This window comes from Haliotis asinina, chromosome 4 (genome assembly GCF_037392515.1).
Source record: "Haliotis asinina isolate JCU_RB_2024 chromosome 4, JCU_Hal_asi_v2, whole genome shotgun sequence".
Classification (NCBI taxonomy): Eukaryota; Metazoa; Mollusca; class Gastropoda; order Lepetellida; family Haliotidae; genus Haliotis; species Haliotis asinina.
The window spans coordinates 50,075,581-50,101,263 of record NC_090283.1 but is presented as its reverse complement, the minus strand read 5'-3'; the positions used below and the strand labels follow the sequence as shown (position 1 = coordinate 50,101,263).

General features: G+C 39.9%; 1 protein-coding gene and 1 long non-coding RNA gene across 3 annotated transcripts in view; both read right to left on the bottom strand.

The window, feature by feature from the left end:
- The window catches only part of LOC137281631 (uncharacterized), a 254,568-nt gene that overhangs the window by 77,922 nt on the left and 150,963 nt on the right, over nt 1-25,683 (bottom strand). The gene's annotated exons all lie outside the window — the stretch shown is intronic.
- LOC137281628 (transcription factor Sox-2-like) lies at nt 8,591-10,737 on the bottom strand. Its single transcript, XM_067812988.1, has one exon. The coding sequence runs from the start codon at nt 10,513-10,515 to the stop codon at nt 9,475-9,477; it is 1,041 nt and encodes a 346-aa protein (XP_067669089.1). The 5' UTR covers nt 10,516-10,737; the 3' UTR covers nt 8,591-9,474.

The window sequence follows — 25,683 nt, the reverse complement described above, 5'->3', positions numbered from 1 at the left end:
TTCAGCTCCGATACGCTGCAGTGATTTTTAATATTCAGAACGTATGTACTAAACACTAAGTGCGTCATCTACCATTAACTAAAATACTCATTGTTTCACATGTGTGAATGGGACAGGGAATGAGACAGTGAATGCGTGGGTGCCTTACTGACTTGATGGAGCACGTCGACGCAACACCGTAGGTTGACAAACAACACGACCAAAGAACTAGGTTAGACATATTCACGTTGTAGGACATTTACTGTGATTACCACGAAGGCAGAAATGTTAGAATTTACTGTTGGTACAGAGTTGGTATGCGAAGATCGATATTCTATCGTTTCCGACCTAGCGTTTCACTGGGCACCCATGGAGAACGTACTAACGCCAAGCGTCGAATCTATATAACCTTCCTCATTGTTTTGGTATATCGATCTTGCCTTTTTATCAATCATAAACAAATTCTAAACAACTGGATGTGAAACTATCTGTGATATTCGCGCACTGTCAGCTTGTTTAGTTCTTGTAAGAATGTAATTTGTTAAACTGTATACTGACGGAAAAAATGTAGGGGAACAGATTAGAAGAGATATCTCTCTTCCACATACTAGTACTAGTATTACCGAAGGTCACGATATTCCGTCGAAGTCACGATATTCCGCTAAGGTCACGAGATTCTGTCAAGGTCGCGATATTCCGCCAACTTATTCGCCAAAGCCACGACAGCCTCCAAGGATATTTGATGACAGTTGTATGGAATATATTATTGTATATCTTTTGGATTGCAGTATGAGTTGCCAGTTGTTCCTCCACTTGTGATGTCAAGAAAGCGATGGACTTTAATCAGAATCGATCCAAGGTCTTTGAGTAAAGGCTTCAAAGGAAGCCACGGGCCGACACTCGTCACGATGACGTTCCCTGTCTGCACTAGGGGTGCTGGAGTAGCCTAGTGGTTGAAGCGTTCGCTCGTCACGCTGAAGACCCAGGTTCGATTCCCCACATGGGTACAATGTGTAAAGCTCATTTCTGGTGTTCCCCGTCGTGAGTTTGCTGTAGTATTGCAAAAAGCGGTATACAACAGTACTCACTTTTTCTACACCAGACAACAATGCTATGTCTATTATAAGTGGATGGATGCTCACGATATCACTCACTGGATTACCTAGCACAGGCCCGTATCTTTACAGCTACAGTATTGCTGAGTGCGGCGTTTAACAACTTCAAACATTCACAGGAGTTCGTTACAAATACATGAGGATATGTACTCGAGATGACGTTTATGCATGCTGGAGTTTCTGAAACCAGGACATCACCTCCAGCTAAGTAGGGACGATTTCCGATGTGCAAGTTAGGAATGATGCTTCTTCCTTGAATTTTCCTCACGTTGACATATGATGAGTGAAAGGAAAATTGAATTATAACCCCAAGCTAACAGGACAAGTTGCAAAACGTACGCATATGGCAAATCGTTTTGTAACTACTCACCTCTACACTGCACAAATGGGTTGACGTAACAAATTAGTTTTATAAACTAAGTGGTACACTAACTATTAAATATACTGAACAGCAAGCTTCTAAAAGAAATAATTCTCATAAAAGTAAACGTTCATCAGTATAGAAGCTTGACAAAAAGCGAGAGCTGCGTTCCTTTTGCTGTTCAGTCTACGTAAAGTGGCCCTGAGTGAGTGAGTGAGTTTAGTTATACGCCGCACTCAGGAGGCGGTCTATAAATAATCGAGTCTGGACCAGACAATCCAGTGAACAACAACATGAGCATCGATCTGCATAATTGGGAACCGATGACATGTGTCAACCAAGTCAGCGACCCTGACCACCCGAACCCGTTAGTCACCTCTTATGACAAGCATAGTCACCTTTTGTGGCAAGCATGGGTTGCTGAAGGCCTGTTCTACCCCGGGGCCTTCACGGGCCTCCCGTGGACAGGATTTTGCCGCATATGACTGTTTTCATAAGACACAAAGGGTGAGGCATCGTATTTTAAAGGATTGGTTGTTTGAAATTGTGCGCTCATTATAAAAGGTGACAGTTCTTACGTGCATATATTTACGAAAAAAACACGGAGTGTTGGATACATGAGGGTAGCTCATTGGTTGATGCGTTTGCTCGTCAGGCTTTGAAAGTCCATATTCAAACTCCCTCACGTGGATACACTGTGTAAAGCCCCTTTCTGTGCCTCTAAAACCAGTGTGTTTCGTGTGTGTGCGTGTGTGTGTGCGTGTGTGTGCGTGTCTGTGTGCGTGTGTGCGTGCGTGCGTGCGTGCAATGACTCTTTTTATAACTCGATTAAACTTCAAAGTATCGCTGTTTGGAGTGGTTATATGGGAACTACATAAGGTAATTCGTTAGAGCCGAGTTCGATATAAAGTGAGTGTTTCGAATAGTATTACTGAAAGCTTCAGGTCGACTTTACCTTCCACATTAAGTGTGTGGCCTGACAACCACGTCTCCTGCCGTCCAGATCACATACATATAATTACAGATGCCATTAATTTGTGTCCGTTTTGAGACCCTGGGCTAAGTTTAGACCCCTGTACCAGGAGTAATATTCCAGAAATATAAGGATTGGAGACACCAAAATCTGCTTCACATAGAGTACAAATGTGGGGAATTGAACCAGGGTCTTCGGCGTGGCGAGACGAGCGAACGCTTTAGCCACTAAACCCCACCTCATCCCGTCATATTGTCTCAAAAATTATAGTTACAGACTGTCGTGATGGATATAGTGAGGCATTAAACAATATTTACTCTGTAAGACACAAACATTCAGTACATGCCTTAAAAGCACCTTTCCAAGAATAAAAGTTGTAAATAAAAGAACTTGACCTGATTTGGATCCTAGTGACCCCCACCCCACCGAACTAATTACTGGCTCATTATGCTCTACCATTACAACACAGGTGATAATTCGAACCGTGTTTTTCACATTTCCCCTCATACCGAATTCTCAGTAGTTCTCAAATTTGACGCGTGACACACATGCTTATTATTGGAGAATTATTCATTTTGTAATTTGTCACGTTATATATATGTTCACGATTGCAATCTTCTTGGAAAGAATATATGAATGCTGCTAAATATAATAATTACTGGTAATACTAGAACCTCTTCTGATAGTCAACTCTTTGATACGACTGGGATCAAGTTCTTATTTTCGACAGCCACAGCGGTGTTCCTTAGCAGTGTGGCTCATCAACAAAAGGAACTTAACACCAATAACACTGTCTTCTTACACTAGCAGTAATGAGACGATACATAACAAAGAATATTATCACTCATATACATATTTCCTTGTTTACCTGGTGAGTGTTTTGTGTGTTTTTTTGTGGTAGAGACATTGCAAAGAAACGTATATAAAGGTTCAAGATAAGATAAAACTGACATTCGCGTTATACTGAAAGTGTGATTTCCATGTTATAAGCAAACGACGTGAAAGATTACTGAGTAACAGGTAATTTAATAAACATCTAATACAGAAGATACCTCGGTGAAAACATTCTTCCAATTAAATCCACCATTACGTATTTATATTTCGATTTGATTCAGGTTAAGGGGACAGTTTCATACTGTAAGAATGTAGAATACGTGTTGTGTGAAGTATATAATATTAGATGACACGATTTCCCTGCAAGGACGTTCATTACGCTTGGAGTAGTGTGTGGACGTTTGCTCTGGTGAAAGGAATTTCCATGTATACGCACATCCGCCTTATAACGAGAACGTGAACGGGCGGTTCTGTAACAGCTTACTGTGTAGTATGATTTCAGTGTTGTTCTGTGTGGTCGATAATTCTACTGTATTGATCTGGGTTGTTTCCAATAACACTTCATCGTGTTTGCAACTTTCGTGTCCACCAGACAGCGTTTATTTGTATATTTGATCTGAAATCCGAATGTATATTGAACTTAACAATAGCTAAATGCGATCTTTGATATCACAATCTCTTAAAAGTAGTAGTTAGATTTGATCGCTCTTGTGTTATCATGTTTGAAAAAAACTGAATAAAATGAACAAAATGGTGTTAGATTTCAACAAGCACTTTATAGCGAGTCGACTTGGGAGACAAATACGGGTCACCGTGTGCAGGTATGACGGGCCACCTGTCGACCATCCCCTCCCCCTCCCAACCTCAATCTCCCCCCGCTACCCTTCACCTACTCGTTGTGCTTGTTTTTACTAATAGCTGGCGAGAGAACCTAACTCCAAATTGCCTTGGTCTATATAAACAGGTTTCAGTGGAGGGGGGTATCCGATATCGCTCTGTTCCCGTCTCGTACCTGTCTCGTCCGTATCCACCGGCAAATGCCTCCGATCTCCCTATTCCTTGCCCCAGCAAGAAATTAAACTTGTGGGTGATTTGGTATCGGGTAGCTTTTTCCGCGTGACACGCCACGACCGCTGACTGTGTCAAGATCTAGCGTTACAACCGCAAGTGACAGTTTTACTGAGAAAAACACAATCCCATCTCCCTTGCATCCAGTTGCAAACTCCCAGCACACCTGTTGGGAATTTCTCTAATTAAGATAAGACCCCGAGGTGCGAATTTGCTGACCCAAGACTTGGGCTACTGGTGTCCGCGGCCACTTGTGTGGACACAGGAGATTGCGGCAGAAGCTCTGTCAGTTTCCGACGGTAGCTAATTACAAGTGTTGCTACGAGACCCATATGTTGAGAGACGGTAATTAGTGCTGTAGTGTGGAGACAAGTGACGCAGTCAGATTACAGTAATTAGGCAATTTACAGCAAGAGATCAAGTCATTGCTGACATGTCATGACTGGAAAATGTAATAACGTCATACACACCTAGGAAGGTAATATTGTAATGTTAATATCTTGATATTCGTGATTGTTCATCTCTCCGGACTTCCAAGTATAGGATGTGAGTGTGTGTTATGAAACAGTATGATGGAATTCACAATCTCGAAATTAAGTGTTTCGGTGTTTTGTAACTACTCACAAGATGCAACTCATATGAATCAGAATTGTAAACTGGTTAATTTGGATTTTGTTTCCGATTCGAAATGGCAACTTTTTCAACTTTGTGTATTTGGTTCCAATAACGAGTTTAGTTCTCTCGGTCGTGTACTTGCAAAACATAATTAGCTGTGATGAATTTGCAGCTTGGAAACCATAATTGAGGGTTGCTAAAATTGTAAAGTTTTATTAATAGTAAGATGTGATTAAACCGAATTTACAGTTTTTCAGTGGTCATCAACAGATGAACACAGGATATATCTTTCGGAATTTGATGAAATCCTGTAATATATACAGTGTGCATCCATATTTGACGCCGGTATCAGCCCGAGCTCATATCTTCAACATTCGATTTGAAATTCAACCATTTACCCATCCATAAATTGTATTCATAATCAAGTCAGAAATGAAATACATTATGCATATGAAATATGATTCATACAGTTCCTTGACAAACACTGGGGGAAATCTACAAATAGTCGTCAAGGGTGTAACGTTCACTCCCAAAGAGCTCTCTGCTCTGAGCGACTAGTCAAAATCGGGGCCTGATTTGTGGATTTTTTTCAACTGACGTTAGTGTCTCGCGTTTTAGGTTTTCCACCTGCAAGTTTGATATTAAAACTGTCATACTTTCAGCTTATTTGAAGGTACTATCTGACAATTCGTGACGCATTAGTGGGTCCGAATACAGCTGACAAAAACCTGAACCTGTGCTTTTCAGATGTTGAAAGTTGGTTAGTGTTTAGGTTTTATGCCTTTTCAAAGGGACATATTAACATAGGTTTGTACTGTTAACGAGGATTCCCCGTGTTTCCCATTAGTCTGCATGTACATTTCTCCATGTTTATCACAGGTCATGTAAGGTTTGTGACATACGAAGTCAACCTAACAGTGGATAGGTAGCTTACAATTTATTTTCAGCAGCTTTGAGTAAGTCCACAAATAGCTAAGCTAGAAATATTAGTTTTTTTTTCTTAAAACAATATTAGCGTTCAGTGACCAATAGCGAACTGTCAAACCTTTCCGGGTTTATGGGAAACGAATATTGTGATCAAGGTTGCTTTTACACGGAACACTGCTCTATAGACATTGTGCCTGTTTGCTGGGAAAAATCAATTTATCTACAACTAAAATCTATAGCACAAAGTGTGTCGCATGTTGCCTGAAATGAACTACTAATTCGAATGGATAACAAGGGTAGATATTTTTTAAAAGTCTTTGCGAAAGATACAACTATTTTCTTTTACGATAATTCGATCTTGAATCCTACTAGAGTACAATTTGAGGACTAGTTAATCAGTACCACCTGTATGTTACCGCGATGTTGATGAATCAATGACAAGATTAATTATATTTAACGAAATGTCGAGAATTAAAAATTATTTGAACAAATAAGCGTTAACTGCACAATCTGTATAAGATTACAGAGGCGTGTAATTTTCATACAAGTAGAAAGAAGATATATTTTATTCTTATTATTCATCAATGTTCATCAATACATTACTTGACAACCTGACGGAACAAAACTACGTCCCGTCAATAATTTTGTATTAAGACAATACACTTTCAAGGTTTTGCATTGGCTTAAGCGTAAAATGTTGTTTTTTTCTGTTAAACAGACACTATTAGCATAAATCGACATGTGTAAACCCGTCACAAATTTCAATTGTTTGATAAATCCTTGACCGATTGGGAGCGGAGTAAGGAAGTATTTACCTGATCTGCGAAAGTAAACTACACAATCAAAGAAAGACAATAGTGATTAATAAGAAGAAATGGGCGGAAAAACAGAGCCTGGTCTCGCCAAATGAAGAGAGTCGTTAATCATTATAGGAAAGATTTTACATAAAATATTAAAATCCAACAAATTGTATCACTTTGCCGGTGTAATTACTGTTGTTATTGCATTAAAATACAGCGATAGATCCTCGAATGAAGGAAATACGCATCGTAAAGATAAGAGAATCTATTACCGCCAATTTCCTTTGCGTGCGATGTCCATGGCATGTCGATTTCATCTCGTGAACTGCACGCGAGAAGTCAGTTTGAGGGGATCACGTGCTAAAGTAAATCCACACACGGGGATAATGCTTGTTTTATAAGGTGGAGAAGGTTTAAAAAGTAGATATCGTATTGACATTACTTGTCAAATTCATTTCAGCTCAGTCATAAACCGTAAACGAACCCTTTTCTGGTTTACGATCCTGGGAAAAAACACAAAACCGATTGTATCCCGCCGTTCCAATTTCTATCAATTACCCGAATGAAATCGACATATGAAGTGAAGCGGGGCCAACCGAGGCTTGGCTGTTGTTTTAGGAGGCCGGCAAAAACGGGATTAAATGAACCGAATCTTAAATTTCGATCGATTACGGACCATTATTCTAATGACAAACCCAACAACGTCTAATTAGTGCTTCACGCTGTCGTGTCAAACATACGTTTAATTTTCTGAAAGCTCCTTAACATTCATTTGTCGAGACAACGGATACCTGTGACCGCCTTCAAAATATGACTATGAGGGCAGTGACTATAGTTAAAGTCAGTGAATTAAGGTTCAAAGATTTTGACGTTTTTTAAATGTTACAACAGATTTTGGATTCTAGGGTTTCAAATTTAAAACACATGACTACAGAGGGAATTTAAATTCTTTACGCGAGGCAGTCGAGCGCCGATATTTGATGATATTAAGAGCAAAGCCAATGCAAATATCGTTAATCAATGGAGGGCAAAAGCACGTGCTTTGACTGTGATGTCACTTTCACCCAGTACACAAGAAGCACAACCTGAGTTTCTCAGCTAGAGAAAATGACATGAAATGTATTACATCAACGTTAAGCATGGCTCGGAGGAAAATCTTATCTACATCGACAACAAAGGATGTAATTAAATTCCTACCACTGTTATTACACCTGTCGCTAGTAAATCGAGTTATTACATAGACTGCCGGGAGGCAAACACTGTAAAATCCGACCTGCGAGGCCAATACTAAGATCTACATCTACAGTCGTGGAGGGAATAATTACACAAATATGTAAAAGCGTCCTAACGATATAAGATTTGCAAGTTAGCAGCGGTGAGTTTGAAAAGGAAAACTTAGCTCGCGTTCGAGGAAACACCCTTTGGAGAATTTCAGTGAACGTGATGAATCGAGCACAGAGCGTAGACTTTACCTGACATAAGTACAACCCTAACTCTACACCTGATTTTTTTCTCCCTTCCTTGAAGCCTAGGTAACATCAAAGGTTTAATCCAACGCACGCCGTTCTCGCAAAGTTGAAAACAACTTGCCGTACCTCTGACCTAATTTGAGGGAAAATACGCTCCCATTTCGATTTCCGATCACAAAATTTGATCCTACCGTGTCTTGTGAGAGGATCGTTCGAAGTTTTTGAACAAACCACTCCAAGCTGAATCCAAACACATGACATTAGCTACTTAAACAGAAGCAAAAACCAGCGCGTAGTTGACTATTCAAACCTTTTTCCAGTCTTATAATGACAAGGAATGATAGGACAATTTTTCGCACTGAATAAACAAAGCGTAATTCGGTGACTAAGTGCGCGATCCTTTTCCGCCTTGGACAGAAACTAGTTAAATATAGGAACAAAGCAGTGAGTCCCTGACAATCGTATTTATTTTCTTTACGTTTCATAATCAGGGAAGAAAAAAGATATAATGCGCCAAAAGTAACAATGGATGTGCTCTATATACATATAATGAATAGGCGACAATAAAAAGCCAAATATAAACAAAAATGAACAGGTGAGAATTGATAGTTTTGCTGCCGATTTTAAACGGAATATTGTCATAAAAATCTGACGCATAAATAGAAATGAACTTACATAAATAAATCATATCTCATAAATTAGGTGACGTTGTTGTCAGTTGAGAGAATAGATATGTTCATGTCAGAAAAGGCGATTTTTTTAGCAGCGACCGAGCTCACGAAAGTCGTTCACTTTTGTCCTATGGTTGAAATGGCGCTTGCGAACATATACATACAATAGATATCTAAATTCTTATCTATACAAGGCGACAATTTATAACAATTAAATGGTACAAAAAATCTTCAAAAATTATGAAATATAAACAACAATGGTCTTTCGCTCTTGGAATGACGGAGTTTTTCATAAACTATGAATCGTTTATAAAGAAAAAAATAATGAAAATAAAACATATTATGCTACTTTCATATCACTAAAATGTCTTTGTAAAACGCGGGGGCGTGATTCGTGCTAACATGATTATGCTTCTAAAGTCACTCACTACTGCACACAAATGCTTCCACTCCGCCATCGAATACACCTCCTTGAATCAACGAAAACTCTTTAGCACATTTTTCTTGTAAAAAGTCAGGATTTCGTGGCTTAAACCACATGTCTCAGCACAGTTTATGATGAGGATGAGCAAGAACATGTCTGTTCCAACGAACAGATCTGGTTGGCAGGCTTGTATCGGCCACATGGCCAAAAGTGTTTTTATGAGGTTCACAAAAATTGTCTACATATGCGTGAGAGGAACAGTGTTGTTCACAGAACCGTCCGTCGTTGTGGGAATTCCTGCGTATTGTCCTTGCATCTGTTGCAGACGCTGTTGTGCCGCTAGGGCTGCGGCACTTTGGTCGGGGTGGCTTCCATCCCCCGGCAGATACATGTGGATCATCTGTCGGAGGTCTTCTGGGTACTGTTTTCCTGAGGTAGGTGCCCCAACGCCCTGTTGCCCGGGGGTATTCGTTTCCCTCTTAATCGAGTTGGGGGTAACTTGAGACGGCTGCATGTAATGTCCCATCTGTGCCATTGACATGGTATAACTCGAACTTCCGTTCATATACGACCCTGTGGTCATCTGAGAGGGCATGGGCTGGGTGGGGTACCCGTACTGACCCCCTAAAGAAGCCATGTGACCCGTCATTTGCTGGTGATACGCATTGGGGTCATGTGTCATCATCGGGTACCCGTTTGGCATGTACCCGTTCATAGCATGGGGGTACATGGCGGCTTCACGTCCAACCTGTTGTATCTGAGGGTTACCTGGCATTCCGGGTAGAGCGTATTTATCCTTCTTCATCAAGGTCTTCGTTTTCCGTCGCGGCCGATACTTGTAATCGGGGTGCTCCTTCATGTGGATTGCACGGAGTCGCTTCGCCTCGTCGATAAACGGCCGTTTCTCGGTCTCGGATAGCAGCTTCCACTCAGCCCCCAGTCTCTTACTGATCTCCGAATTGTGCATTTTGGGGTTTTCCTGGGCCATTTTCCGTCTCTGTCCACGAGACCACACCATGAAAGCATTCATAGGCCGCTTAACACGACTGTTGTCCACTCCTTTGCTGTTAGAGTTGTTGTTGCCCTGTACATTGGGCGATGTATTTGATTGTCCGTTTTGAGTTTGGTTAGGTTGTCCCTGGGCGTGAGTGGGATTCACCCCCTGGCTGCTGTGCTGTGGGGTAGATGTTGGGGGTAGGGTTGTGTTAGCATGCGGCGGCCCCGCTGGCTTCATATCGACGTCCATGCTTCTCCCGCGATCTAAACTTTCCACGTACATGCACGCTGTTGATGTGTTACCCGGTTGATGGTAGATCCCGGTGTCCGTTATTACTACTACAGCTGACAGACAGCGATTCAGGTAGTGAACGGTCGCTGTTGTGTGTGTCCTGTTCACTAGAGACGATGGATAATGTGCCAAATCTTAGCCGCTTTCACCACAGTTCTAAACGTCCACACTTGAGGAGAAACCCTCCTTTTCTTACTCTAATATCCCATACAGTCATCTGTTATTGATCAAGCGCGCAAAATAGGGTTCCGCGCCAGCCAATCAGAGCACGGCAGAGTGACAGTTTTGATGGACGGTAATTTCAGCGAGTGGTCTACGCTAGACAATAGGCTGTGACGAAGGGAGGCGGGGCTTAGTCGAGCCTCTCAAAAGGAGGAGGCGGGGCTTGTACGATACGCGCTTTTGTCCCTTTCCCGAAATAAGGAGTAAATCTAATTAATAGCAAAGCTTGGCGCTCGCTGAGCCACGGCTGAATGCGTCGCTCGGGCAAAACAGGATCTCGGGCGAATCGTGGATTACCATTCGTTCAACACGCAGGTGGCAGGCGAGGGAAGAGAAACAAGCACTCAAATCCCGTGCCAATCAAATGACGTCACAGCACGGGGCTTTTGTCCCCACTGTGTGTTGCCTAGGAAACGTGTCAATCGAGAACTAGAAGATAGACACACTCAATAGGCCGGCTTCTGTTCAATCTAGTCCATTTCTCCCGTCAAAACAATATTTTCAAAACCAAAGCCCGCTCGATGCTAGCTCTCTCAATGTATTTAGGAGCGCTTGTCGTGAAAGGCGAATTTTCCACATTAGGAGTCCTGGAAATTTGTAACAGATATCAATGCGATTAAACCTATTCTAGGACAAGCGCTTTTGAAAAGGGATAGCCATGTACATAACAAATGTGTTGTTGCAATCGATTGTGTAAGTGACAGAGTACAATTGGCGATCAGACAGGCAATTGTCACGTTACAAACAATATATGTATCAGGTAGAGCACAGGCAAAATCACACGGACGATGTTGCTGTACCACAGCAGTGTGTGGCTGTTACTGCAGTCATATGCCAAAGGGCTTCTGAAATTGACAGGATTCCATTGTGGGCCTCGCTGTCATTGGAAAACGTATTTTCGAAATTGTTCACCGTGGTTGTATGTGGAACTACATGTCTAATTGTTATGAACTTAACAATTCCTTCACAGTCAACCATGATCATCAGTACAATGCATTGACGTGTTTCACCGCTTTAATACAGAATGAATGAATGTGCTGACACAGTTCTGTCCATCGCCTGTATACGTGCTTGATGAATGTCAACCATGCTTTTAAAATGTAAACATCTACAGATTTTCGTTCTAAGTGAAAAAAACCATCATATTTCCTAAACAATTTTCGACAGACCACAAGTGTTAAAATATAACTCAGTAGATGGGTAAGTTATAATCACTGAGGCATTTAACGAAATGATATTCGAAGAGTAATCTGTATTATTAATAGTATCATAATATGAATGAGAATATTAAATCATGAACACTATACAAATACACAGTTGAAAGTCGTCTGAAAAACGACGCCTGAAAAACTTCAAAGACGGGCCGTCATTTCAACGAATATTAACGAAGAAGAATTCTAACGAGGAACACAAATAACACATGGATCAGAATAGATAATCTATCAGTAAAACTTCCACACGGATAATCTCAGATTTAATCACCGGAAATGGATAACCAGCGGTAGAAAAACATGTAAGTATCGGCTACCTGGTTGGAGATATACAAATAACCAGAGGCGATACATTTGGCCTTATTATTTCAAAGCCCCCTATAGACTAATCCTAGTCTCATACAATGAATTTCCTGTTCCACTGCTTGTATCGCCGCAAGTTTTTTGACACCTGTGATAATTCAGATGCGTTTTTACACCTATGAAGAGCTTTTGAGCAGGGTATTACAGTCATTGTTGCGCGTGAAAATAGGAATCGGATGCGCCACACGTGCTTTGGACCAGTCTGTAGCTTCAGTATTCTAGTCAATTACAGATTATCATTTGTACTTTTGTGAAAAGCAGATAACGTTTACAATGAAACTGACAACAGTAGCCGATTCGGCTGATGGATCAAATTAAGATCAATATCCACACATTTTGATGATCGTGAGCTGAGGGGATATTTCCACATCGTCCATAACAAAATTAGGGATAAAGTGAATCTGTGTCCTTTAAAAAGGATAGCTTTACTGTCCATTAATAATTTCGCTTATGATAAATATTTTGAAATATTGATAGTGACGTTTGAAATACAATACAAAGGATGACATACTTTATAATGTTTTCTTTTTTATTTCTATTGAAACATTACCATTATATCGTAATACAAAAGTTAATATTTATAAAATATGAAGGTACTGAAAATGCAATAAACCGATTATTGATTACGAACAATATTTCAAAATCAACAATCATGAACGGGAAATCAGACAAGCAAATTAAGGTTTACCATACTGTTTCTAATTATGACATTATTTTTCAGAAGCAAATCAATAAATCACACAAGGTTGGGGAAAAGTTCAATTAAAATTAATGTTTGCAGAACGGAAATTTGAGAGTGAAATGCACGTAAAAATCAATAGTTTTTGTGTTGTTGACTTAATTATTTCACCCATGAGGTAAATTTAATTATGAGTTGGTCCATTTGAATCGGGCAAAATGAGATTGTGAAATCAGTCATCTGTTCTGTGTATGAAGTGTCTTGTGAAATTGTCAAGACGGTACTTTATTGGAATATTTTTAATGGGGATAAAATGGTCAGTAGGATGCAGGTTGGAGCGATATCGTCATCTGAAATAAAGTTCTTACTTCGATGTTTTCAAGTTCAACCGTAAATGGATAATGTTTATCTCGCTTCAAACTTCGCTGCATTACGCTTTGGTTACAACATGTGTGATTACTACAGATACCATGTACAGTTTGCTCTCACTCACTCCCTCACTCACATCATGTCTGCAATATCAATACACAATTTATAGAGCAACAATCTGACCAAAAATACCCCAATAAACAACAGATCCGTTAGGGTTAATTCAAAGATTGCATTAGCATTGTGGCCGTCTCTAGCTCAACACAAACCTTATCATTTAAGCCAATTTATTAACCTCTGTTCGATTTATGAATTAACCTCGAGGATCGCGGAGCCACCTGTGGTTACTGATATTAATTCCTAGCGAGCTGATTCTATGGATGAAGTTAGCTGCTCTGGAACAGGGATCTCCGTATCCTCAACTATTACCAATGATTTCAAGTAAAAAATATCGCATTGTACATTGTGTTTGTTGCAATGGGTCATTACTTCAGCATTTGCACCCATTAAACTGGCAGAACAATATATGTTTCCGAATGGTGTTTATGAATTCTGAACAAGTCGTTGATACTATTTTTTTTATTGTGGTTGTCTTTCCTGGCATGTAGTTATTAAAGTTTTAAATAGGAAATGTATTTCATGATAGAGCAAATGCGTTTTAAATACGTTACATTGCAACGATGGAATATTAGGTGTTTTAAAGTACACAAATTAAAAAGAAAGTTGTTTGTGTTACTGAACAAGTTTGTTCTAACACCAGATTTAGTTAACGAGGATATATAACCATCCAAATGGGAATGAAATAAATGTTAAACTATCGCGTTGCCTCCTCCTTAATACGACCGTCGCTCTCGCTCAGGGAGTCCCAACATTTCAGCCCTGTTTCTCAATAGGCCCAAATCAGATCGCACCCGGTATCGATTTTTCAACGGAATGAAGGCCGCGATGGTTGGTGCGGGTATATTTACTTGTTCAAGTTAAAAGTTCCCCCACTGTTGTAAACTTGCGGCGTGAGGACCGTCCCTCCCCAGCGACGCCGTGATGCGAGGGAACGACACCGGTAGATTATCGGCTTTAACTATTCATCTCTCTCTAATCCCTCAAGGGGAGTCGCGATTTAGTTGATAACACCAGAAATTACATTGGTTCAGTATTAATTATTCTGGTGAGGCAAACAAGTGAGGACGTGTTAGAGGTACTGTTGAAGTAAGATGGAAGAAGGCGAGGGTGTATGGAGAGTGGATTAAGGAATGTGTACCTTTTTAAATTACCGCTCTCTCTGCTCCATAGTGCGTCGACAAATGTCAGCACAACCTTTGAATATTGCTTACTATCTATCTATCTAGATTTTAGAGTCAGGCTTACAGTGCAAATATTGTGGACATGTACAACCGTTTTTTCAGTATGATATTAATAAAATTAAGGCAGTGAGGAGTCAAATGTGGTCAGTTGTGTCCACCTAAATACCCACTGCATCATAACAGTGAACATCATAACAATGAACATCATAATAATGAACATCATAATAATGAACATCATAACAATGAACATCATAACAGTGAACATCATAATAATGCTGGATCTCGCCGAAGTTGATTTTACAGGCAAAATAGAAAAATGAACACAATGTCTTTAAAACAATTTGAGCTGTAACTTAATACAAAGTTATGAATAATATTCGGTAGAGATTTATGCTACAGACAAAAATGCGCGTTCAACTCACACGCAAAATGAATAGTTAATTTAAGAAAGAAAATATTCAAACAATGTGAAGTTTGGGGCTTTTACGAGCACAAATCACGAACAATGTCGTATATTTAACAGCCGGAGTAACGTAAACGTGTACATATCACCTTCATGAAATCGAATCCGTGTGACATGAAGTTTTGAAGGGGATCGAATTTCAAAATTAATACTCACCGCTACGGTTTTTTAATTACTGGTTGGCATTGCTAATATGGAGACACTATTTCGTTACAAAAACTCAACCGCCATGTTCATGCATCTGGATACACGCGACAGAAATTTATGAGCACAGTGTTGATGTCAGATGAGTGATAAATAAACTGTTGTCAATTTCAGTATCAGTTGGTGAGATGCCCCCACTTGCCACATATCGATTTTGTCGTAAACGTCGTCCCTAAGATTTATCGATGTCAATCAAATATGTTTGATATGTATGCTATATGCTTACAACAGTTACTAAGAGGCTGTTTGAATAGCATCATCACCCATGACATCATTATGCATCCGAATGGTTAACAGCTTGATTCTAATCACTGTTTAAAACGTTATGTTAATGCAAGGTTTCTACGTGTCTGTGATTGTCTGTGCAATAAAGAAACATGCATTGCAAAGTGGGGTGTTGGAGGAATATGAATAAATCATAACTAAAATATGAATTTTCAGAGACTGAATATATTCATGCGGTCAGAGATAGTTGGGATGGTGTTTTTTTAATGCAGGAAAGCGGGTATTTGTGCAAATCAATTGTCAGATTACTGATCGTGATTTGCACATTGGATCTGTGATCACTGAACATGTGCTTTTTATGAAAAACGGAGTATTGGGTATAAAGCGAGCCACGTGGGATAATAACCAGAGGCACTGTCTGGAGGTACGACGTTTTCTCCACGTACTTGCAATCTCGGCGTAATTGAAAGAATTAATCGAAAACTAGAAAAGGAAAGAACTAGCTGGAAAAGACTGAATATAAAATTGAAGAATAAACGAAGATATTGGGAAGGGAGGGAATGAGATTGATGGATTAGCAATGAATAAACAGAAACATTTAATAACAGCTTCTGAAAGGCTGCTGGATAAACCCATAAAGAATAACTTGATATTTTGGTATACACAAACATATTACGATGAAGAAAAAAGCATTGATACAAGATGTGAATGAAAAACAAAATGATGGACTGAAGAGACGTTAGTGTATAAAAGACCAAGATTAATCGTTTTGAGGAAACATATATTATACGCATTTAACATTCCATTCACCTATTCATCTCGCATGCAAAGATTGCTGAATTAGTGTTCTGAAGCATTTATTGAATGTAAGTAGTTTTTGATAATTCTAAAGATATTAAAGAATAATTTAAAGAGAACAGTATAATGATGTTCACTTTATTCCCTTAAATATTAAATGTATGCATTAATTTAAAAAAAATAGCTAACCAACAAAAAATAAACATTCAATCAATATAAAGTGGTATAAAAATATATCAGAAATGTAAGTGTACGAAAAGAAAAAAGGAACATAGAACTATCCATGTATTCCAACAAAATAATTACAATCCCCCCCAAGGCCCTGCTCTCCAACCCTCCCCCAAGAATAACCTCCCATCACTACCCCACAGGAGCATTTGAGACCAGTTTCGGAGGCTGGTTTGCCATCCCTATAGTAGAGACCTGTTGCTTCGCATTACTGATCAAGGCTCGGGTGATCATTGAAATTGATTACCGTACACTTGACGAATGTATTGACCAAAGAGGTGGTGATGACGAGGGAGAAGGTGTCGAACAATTACATCCCAGGGTGTTAACGCCTGGGTCAGTCTCGCCAAGGGAAGGGGTCCAGAGAACAATGTGAAATTTACACCTCAACAAAAACGCCATTTGGGCTTCATAACGCTGCGCGATCAAAGGCCCAATTTTACAATACACGTGTTTGCTTTCGTTCAATTGTGTACAACTAACAGTACTTTTCAATGGATATATATTGCCATTCTAAAGAAAACAGCTTAGGGGATTTGATTTTGAAATATTTATGAAAATATATTTAAAATCAGTGTTAGGGACAGTGAATTTACCATTTACCACTTCAGGTGTCACAATGCCATCCTTGCATCCTTGTGTATCCTAAAACATTTATGTATTCCGAAAAAAATATTAATTGGAAGTGTGATAATATTTGTTTGTTGACATATGTACTAATAAACTGATGTGTATTTAGAATAACAGATATTCGAAAAAATGCTTTCATAACCTGCGGTTCTCAAATTCAAAAACCAATTATGTGATGTTTATTAATATGTCAGGCTACTCGCTCTGGACGTCAACAGGAGTGCCATGTTGTGTCGTTGGTGATGGCATGTCTCAATCAGTGAAACCTACAACTAACTAGTCACGTACATTGCACTCACTGTCACAAAGAGTCATCGTTAATTAGCACAGAGTGACCCTTGTGTGTGTGTGTACACATCTTACACTTAAAACATTACTCCCGTCAGCGGTTGACGCGGTTGCTGATTTCACTCATGTCATTCACTGTCATTGTTAATTTCAGACAAAACCCATGACTGGGGGGCTGAATAGTTCTACTAATTAGAGCACGTAAAGGCTATTGTCAGTTACGTCACATGACGGCAGATGTCTAATTAATTTTATACTAATCAGCAATGATACGGTGCGATTTTGTTTAAGCTGCTCTGAATGCTTTGTCATTAACTGTGTCAAACAGTGAGTGAACAGGTACACAAAAATCAACTGGCGCAAGCAAATGTGATTGACAATGGTTATTGTCGAATCAGTTTATATTATCAATGTTATCAATAAATCAAGAAAGAGATGCTTTGAAAACAATTATAAAAAGGTAACTCAGTTAATGGCGATTTTTACTATCATGAGTAATTAGCTACAATTTAACGAAAAGGAGTAATATTATGTTTTTTAACTATTTGACTTATTCGTATGCTGATTCTGTAGATTTATTTATTTGTTTTCATCTTTCATACTTGTCATAAAATGTGATAAATGAAATAATATTTAAGGGTGTGTATTCAACGAGGATATAAACAACCATTTCGTTATGCAGTGTTGAGTTAGATACTTTCCTCAGACTAAAACTAGTTTCCTACTGCCTAGGGAATGATTTGATTGACTGGCAACATGCGACGTTGTGGATTTTATGTACATTTCACCGTCAACTTCCCTACGTTGCGAGTCACGTGACAAGGTGAACGAGTGTACCAACTTGGGATATATATATAATAACAAACATTAGTCGTGTAAACGACCCCGTCCAACATGGCGGTAATAGAGAGTCGTGAGAAAAGGCTGATAACGACTCGTTTTGTGCTCTGCGAAAGTGGGCGTGGCTTTATAAATGTCAAGAAAAGCTCCATTACTTTGGTTCGTCATGACATTTTTCAAGTGACAACAAGTTATATTTCATGTTTATTCTCCGAAAGTGTAAACCCTATTCACAAATTGCCACAGCGTCGAAAGATACCGTTTATTGTGAAACTGATGATGAGAAATGTTTTCAAATTAAGATTTTCATGTGCTGATAAACAGTGTTACCGAGCAGCAAAAAAAGGGAGGTAGACAGGTGCATTTGAAAACTTTGACAAGGTATATCAATCATAACCTTGAAAGTGTACACCAGGAATTTGACAATTGATATTTCCAGACAAGCCAAATGAAAAAATGTTGAAACCACAAAACACATTTGGGTTGTGTATCCGTCGAACTATCATCGCCGATCTCTCGTCAGGCTACATTTCGTCGAGATTAATAATTCATCCCATCTTGCGAGGTGTGAACAGCAATGCTCCGGCGCTTACAAACATCAAAGAAGCACATTAAATATTCATTAGATGAGTCGCTTCATTTCGGAGACCCTATTATATTATCAGATACACGCAGTTGAAAACTGACTTTAGTTTTCGCCCAATTAAAGCGACGGGACTATTACCAGATATCACGAACGCATTTTTATTAATTGCATTTTATAATTCCCCCCAAAACATTAAATATGACTTTCAGTTTAACGTACTGAAAATAGTGATGATTATAAAGTAGAAGTTTTGATATATTCGTGAAAGTTAAATTCTGTGACGCCAGGTCTACCATTACGTCACTTCCTGTAGGGTATATATAAAGTTTACACTATAAAAGCGTTGGGAATCGTTATTAGATTTTATTTAAAAAGGTAGAAATCGAAACATCCCCATCTCTTCAAAATAACGCAGTGAAACGTGACATTGTAATATGTGTCAAAAAACCCTGACAAGTTGTGTTTTCATCAGATGACAATAGAAGTAGGCCGAGCAACATACGTGCACCGAACAACCTCGAAACCCTTCGTTTACTCTGTCTATCCAATACCGTCATTATTTGTTCTGTCCATCACAACTGAACCACACTTCAAGTGTGGTCAATTACAAGCAAATGCATTTCTTGGGCATATGTTTCCGTCCAATCTGGGTTGCGGCACGTCAATAAATATAGGCCCACTTGTATTCACAGTTCATGTCAATTTCATCGTGAAATATACCCCAGAATCAACAACAAATTCGGGTGGCACTTTAGTCCACCCGTGTAATATTTCACCGGCTAATTAAGACATGCCAGCCCTGGCGAGAGAGATAGCACCCCCCTCCCACGGTGGGGTCGCTAATCACCCTCACGCCACCCCCATCACCCCACCCTCCTCCTCCTTCTCCCTGCAGACCGTGAGCTCCAACCCTTCGCCCAGATAAACCACGTTCAGCGATGCCCGTCTTACCTTGATAGGCTCTAGGCAGACACTCCATGTTTAAGTATATGTGTTGGGAAATGACGTATGGTATACTCCATGCCTGCTGCAGTCGGTTAAAACGGCCCTGGCTGTACGACCTTAACACCAACAGACGGTATTGTCACAAGCTGACATCAAATTGAACATTTTAGACCAACGAATGCTTCCTCCACTCTCAGAGACTAACTAAATGAGCCCCACCACCGTGTTCTCGTTCACAAATATTCATACTATCAATACCTTTTATTCCCCATTCTCTATTCGAAGCTCTCTTAGGCAATTTAATATGTAACGCGATAAGAAAAGTCTCTTTCAAATTTCTAACAATATATTTTACGGGCCGAGATAATGGTCGCTAAGTCTTTTCAGCTTTGTCAATGGCAGAGAATATAGATTTCTATGTAGCAACAATATGCTAGCTCGGGCATACGAGAAAGAATAGGTGCTTTCGTCAGCGAGGCATTCTAAACCCGCCTAGCTCATTCATAATGACCGCCGAGCAAATATAAAATTTAATGAACGTAATGCTGCACATTGATACGTTATGAAACTGCTTAATTTGCTATTCAGAGGAAAACAATAAGCGCGGCTTGTTGGTGGCCGCGGTAGGGCTTTGTTGCTGTAGTGAATCAGTCAATTACACCATCGCCAGTCCGGCTTGTTAGCCGTCATACTGGCCATAACTGACCATGAGGGCTTGAAAATACGGCCAGAGGTCATAAGCCGCTGAGGCGTATTACTCAACGCTAAAACCGTCTTACGGGAATCTGACGGTAATCAGCTCGCCAAGCTGTGACAACTTGTGTTCGAGTATTCCTCAAATGGCAGATTAGTGGCTTGTCAGACCGGAACGAATGAGTAATATTTTCAAAGTAAACCTCGCCGGTAACATCAGAAGCACTTCTAGTTTTGAAGAGACCAACGGGTTGTTAAATAGTTAAATATTTGATACATTCTCCGTATGGAAAGTTCTTGGTTTATTTGAACGAAATACACCAGAGTGGCTTAAGTTTGAAAAATCCAAGATGGCGGACAGCCTAACCCGAAGCCAGGATCTATTTTCCGGTGGATTGGTTTGAAACTGTTCGAGGTCGGGGTGAACCCAATGCGTGTTACTGTGATCTATTACTGTGTAGCCGATGAAAGAGATAATTTATGAACAGAAATACAACCTTGTCGTCTCATGGTTCGTGTGCACTCTACTCTGAGACAATGGTCCAAGGAAAGGCTAATAGTTCGTATACTTGTTTTGATGGACTTTACCAGTGTGCTGTATATTGAGTCTGTGATACCTATCTCGATGTTTTAATGAGAATGATTTTCATGTATGTCAATATCGCGACAAAACACTGTCCATATTCATAACAAATCTCTGCTAAAAGCACAGTAGATTGTACGATTCTCACCACCTCATTAACATGTATTTATGAATTGCTCCATAATGGCATTGACACCAGGTGTTCGGACGAAGGTAAGCGTTGTCTCGTAAACTTTAGCACACTGCGGAAGAGTGTGTGTGTGTGGTTTTACGCCGCTTTTAGCAATATTCTAGCAATATCACGACCGATGGAGCACCAGGAAAGGGATTCACACACTATACCAATGTAGGAAATCGAACCCGAGTCTTCAGCGTGACGAGCGCACGTTTTAACCACTAGGCTACCCCAACGTCCGACACCGCTGAAGACGAAAACAGCAATATCAATGGAAGGTTAATAATTTTTTATATTGATGACGTTTGTCCTTTCTTTAGAAAAATAGAATGCTTTCTGATATATTAAAATCTGACATCTTCAGCCTCTAGACTAAATAACAAAACATTGAAAAAACCCAAACAACACCACCCCCCCAAACAAAACAAAAACACCCCCTCCCCCCAAAACCCCCAAAACCACCCCCCAAAAGCTAAAACAAAAACAAAGAAAACAAAATAAAAAACAAAAAACAAAAACAAAAAACAAAACAAACAAAACAAGAAAACAAAACAAAAAAGCAAAAACAAAAGTCAGAACCATAATAAAACATGATCATCCGAGTTTTCAATGACGTCATTTTGTAGTGACGTTGCAGAACAGGCTAACGAACCGCTGTTTTCAATCCCTGTAAGAACCATCGTGAAGGATGCGCAACAACTCCAAAACAATTTCAGACTGTGTGCCAAGCAAACTTGTCAGGCGAAATCAACGACATAGAACGTCATAGCCACTGTAAGGCTTGTCAATAGGCACTGCTCATAATCAGGGAATAAATTGACAAAATCTAAAACATGTCACTTTACGGAGTGCCTTGTCGGTTGCAGTGATTGAGAGGCCTGGCAGGATTGGACTAATATCACACGCAAACCCCAATCGAACAAAACCGGGGCAAGGAGACACAATCGTTTCTTGTTGCCGATTCATATCAATGTAACGATTCAAATGCGTGAAACATTTCATCAGATGTGTCCTTGTCAGTTGTTTTGAAAAGCCAGTTTATATCATGAAATGAAAGTGTTTTTGTATATTCATAATAGAGACAAAAGCCATATTTTCACATGTGATCTCCTAAGAATGATATTTGAGCACGAGTGAGCAAGTGAGTTTAGTTTTCTACCGTTTTTAGCAATATTTCAGCAATATCAAGACGGGCGACACCAAAACTAGGAATCACATTGTGGGGAATCGAACCCAGGACATATCACATACTTCCGTGTATTTTACGAACGTCTAGCGATTTTCAGTGAATGATTTAATGTACTCAAATGGAAGTCTGGTTATGTACATTTATCGGGGAACAATTGTAATGCAATATTTCTTTTGCTGTGGTGAGGTCGTTTTGGGGGTTGAGTTACGAGTGACAACGTAAATCGGACTTTCTGTGAAATGATAAAAATCCCCTGCCCTCATTTTGTCTTCGGCTGTCGGTTAGATTAGCAATGTTCCAGCGATATGATGGTGATCTATAATCCAGGGGTCAATAGTATGAGCATTTTTCAACGAAATAAGTGTTACCCAAGTCAGCGAACCTAACCACCCTGTCCCAGTAGCAGGGGTTGCTGAAGACCAAGACTAACCCGGATCTAAACGTATCCCTCGAATTTGGGAGGCACTTTGCTTGTCTCATAAAAATTCGTGAGCTGCCGTTCCGTGTGATATCGAGACATAGCATCTGATCCTCTCAAACAGTATGGGAACATATGTTCAACGCTACCCGCCATTAGAACTTCAACCATGACTCCGTACAGGTCAAACAGATGTGCACACGGTTGGTGATGAAAGCGATGCACAGAGCTTGGAAGGTCACTGGAAACACACTTTTTTATCTGAAGTTTATTAAACTGCCAATTTGTTTTAAAATAATTTATGGCTCTCGTCTCGCTAGGTCACGTGTGGCATATTAATAACAATTATGAAGCGGGCTCGAACAAGCTGGACACGAGGGATGGCTAATGTTCACGAGGGAACATGATCATTAACAAGCAACGCGGGAACTGTCCGTACATGTGTTGCCATAATTTAACACGATCATATTGCAAGACAAATACCCCGAGGACACGGAGTTTAAAACTGGCATTTATTAAATATTTCAATATATATTGCATAATTATTAATAAAACACATATAGATGACACAAACGTGTCCAATATCTGTATTGGTTATATAACCATTTGAGAAATATGCTTGTCGTTATTGTTTGTTAAACTATTGGCATGATACTGATTTTATGCAATAATTTGAATGAAAACTGAATAAATATGTATCCTGCGATTGCATCCCAGGAACATGACGTAATCAAACTGAAATGATTGTGATTATTGCCTGCAGAATTTCTGCCATGTTCGTTTGGTCCATGCCACACAATGCTCCGAGGTTGTTGTCCTCGGGTCTGAACCCGAAACAGGTGAGGGCAAGCTAACCTTACGAATCATCTGTCACTGAAACAGACATCCTTGACAGGTGACATCAACACAGATCTGATTTTCCACTCACGTGCGTCTCATGCCAATCAACGCACTCAGGTATATCAGCTAACTAATTGATTGCTTTTTAACCCATTTCTTTAAAACGCCGATTCCTGCACAGTTCAGTAATTCATCGATTCCTCGAAATTATGTTGGGGGTCTGCTTAAGAGGGAGTGCCATGCCATTAATTTCTTGGCAGAAATTCTATAAGTTGTGACATGAGCTCCGCCCCTGTTATTGACGACGAGTTTGTTTATGACAGGTCACAAGAGGTCACCACCGTCATAAGAGGTCGATTGGAGGAGTGTACGATATACTCTGGTATTTCGCATTAACAGCGTCCAAAGAGGTTTCGTTTATTAGGAAAGATGCTTAAAGATGTGCTACTGAACATCGTACGTGCTGAAACAGACGCTACTGCAAAGTGTAGGATTAATAACCGCAGCTACCGATGTTTTTGTCTCGTATAAAAAGCCGATGCAAGCTAGAACAACATCATGTAATTAATAACGCGCACACTGTTATTAGTTCAGCCGGTCTCTTCTTTTTCTCATCATAAATGGGTAATGTTAATCAACAAAGAGAACACTCCTGCAACGAACTTTACGCGAAAAGCAAACCCGCTTGCATTACTGAAAGTGTTTTTTGTACGTATGTTATAAATATATTTAAGTGAGTGAGTGAATTTAGTTTTACGCCTGTTTCAGCAATATTCCAGCAATATCACGGCGAGGGACACCAGAGTGCTTCACATACTGAACCCACGTGGAGAATCTAACCCGGACCTTCGACGGGTTAATCTCTACCGGTTCCATAACACACATTAAGTCCTAAAACATACATTAAAACTCAAAGCTTTGCTTAAAAGGAGACTAACTAAAAACAAGCTAAGCAGAAGTTGAAAACTAACAACACGAACGACACAACACTGATTATCGTATCGAATATTGGTATATAATATATACCTATCGACTAGAACACTTCTTCTGACCTGACAACTAAACATTTCGAATCACTATGGTGAGACAACGCCCAATAAAAACAGAAAACGGCATGCTTGCTTGCTGGAGCTCGTCTGGCCCCTTTAACGAAAGTAAACAACTGAGTAGAGCGGAACACTGTCCTGAAGAAAGTCAACTAGCAGACCGCATGTTTACTGATTCAATGCATTTTCATCCTCGTCTTTATACTTAACCAGCTATCATCGGGATCAATATATAGGTCAAGAAGATATTGAAATAAACAAGATGTCCATCAACTACTTCCTTGATCGAAATAACGATTAAATTGATTGAAATTTGTATATGTAACACTCGAGGCAGAACCTTTGTGTGGTACCCTCGAATGATGTGCTTAGAATGAAATGTTCAACACGAGAGAACCGAATCTCACGTACAACTCACAAAAACGTCATTTCAATCTAAATTTGAAAGCAGTGACGTGTTAAGTCAACACCCACGATTGGTGTAACATCCAAAATGAGTTGTATTATCTTTTTGATGATTATTTCCTGGGACAAAAGAGTGTCATTCCAACGGGCACTTGTAGCAACAATTTTCATCTTCAGCCCATTGTTACCATGTGAAGAAATTCTATTTGGCCCCACTCGCCAAATTCCCCGCATCGAGCGAACTTGAATTCATTTGGAGGCATTGTTCTGTGTCCCACCATTGTTGTCCGTGTTCGTGGCGGGAGATGGGACTTGGCTCCGGGGACCGCCGGGTGATTACAGCCTATTGATAAGGAAATCACTTCTCATCCGCGGCACTGGGTTTGCCCGGGAGAGTTCCTCTCACCTCGTCTAATTAGGCAACGAGAGCGACGTTTCAGCAAATCTAAGCTGACGGC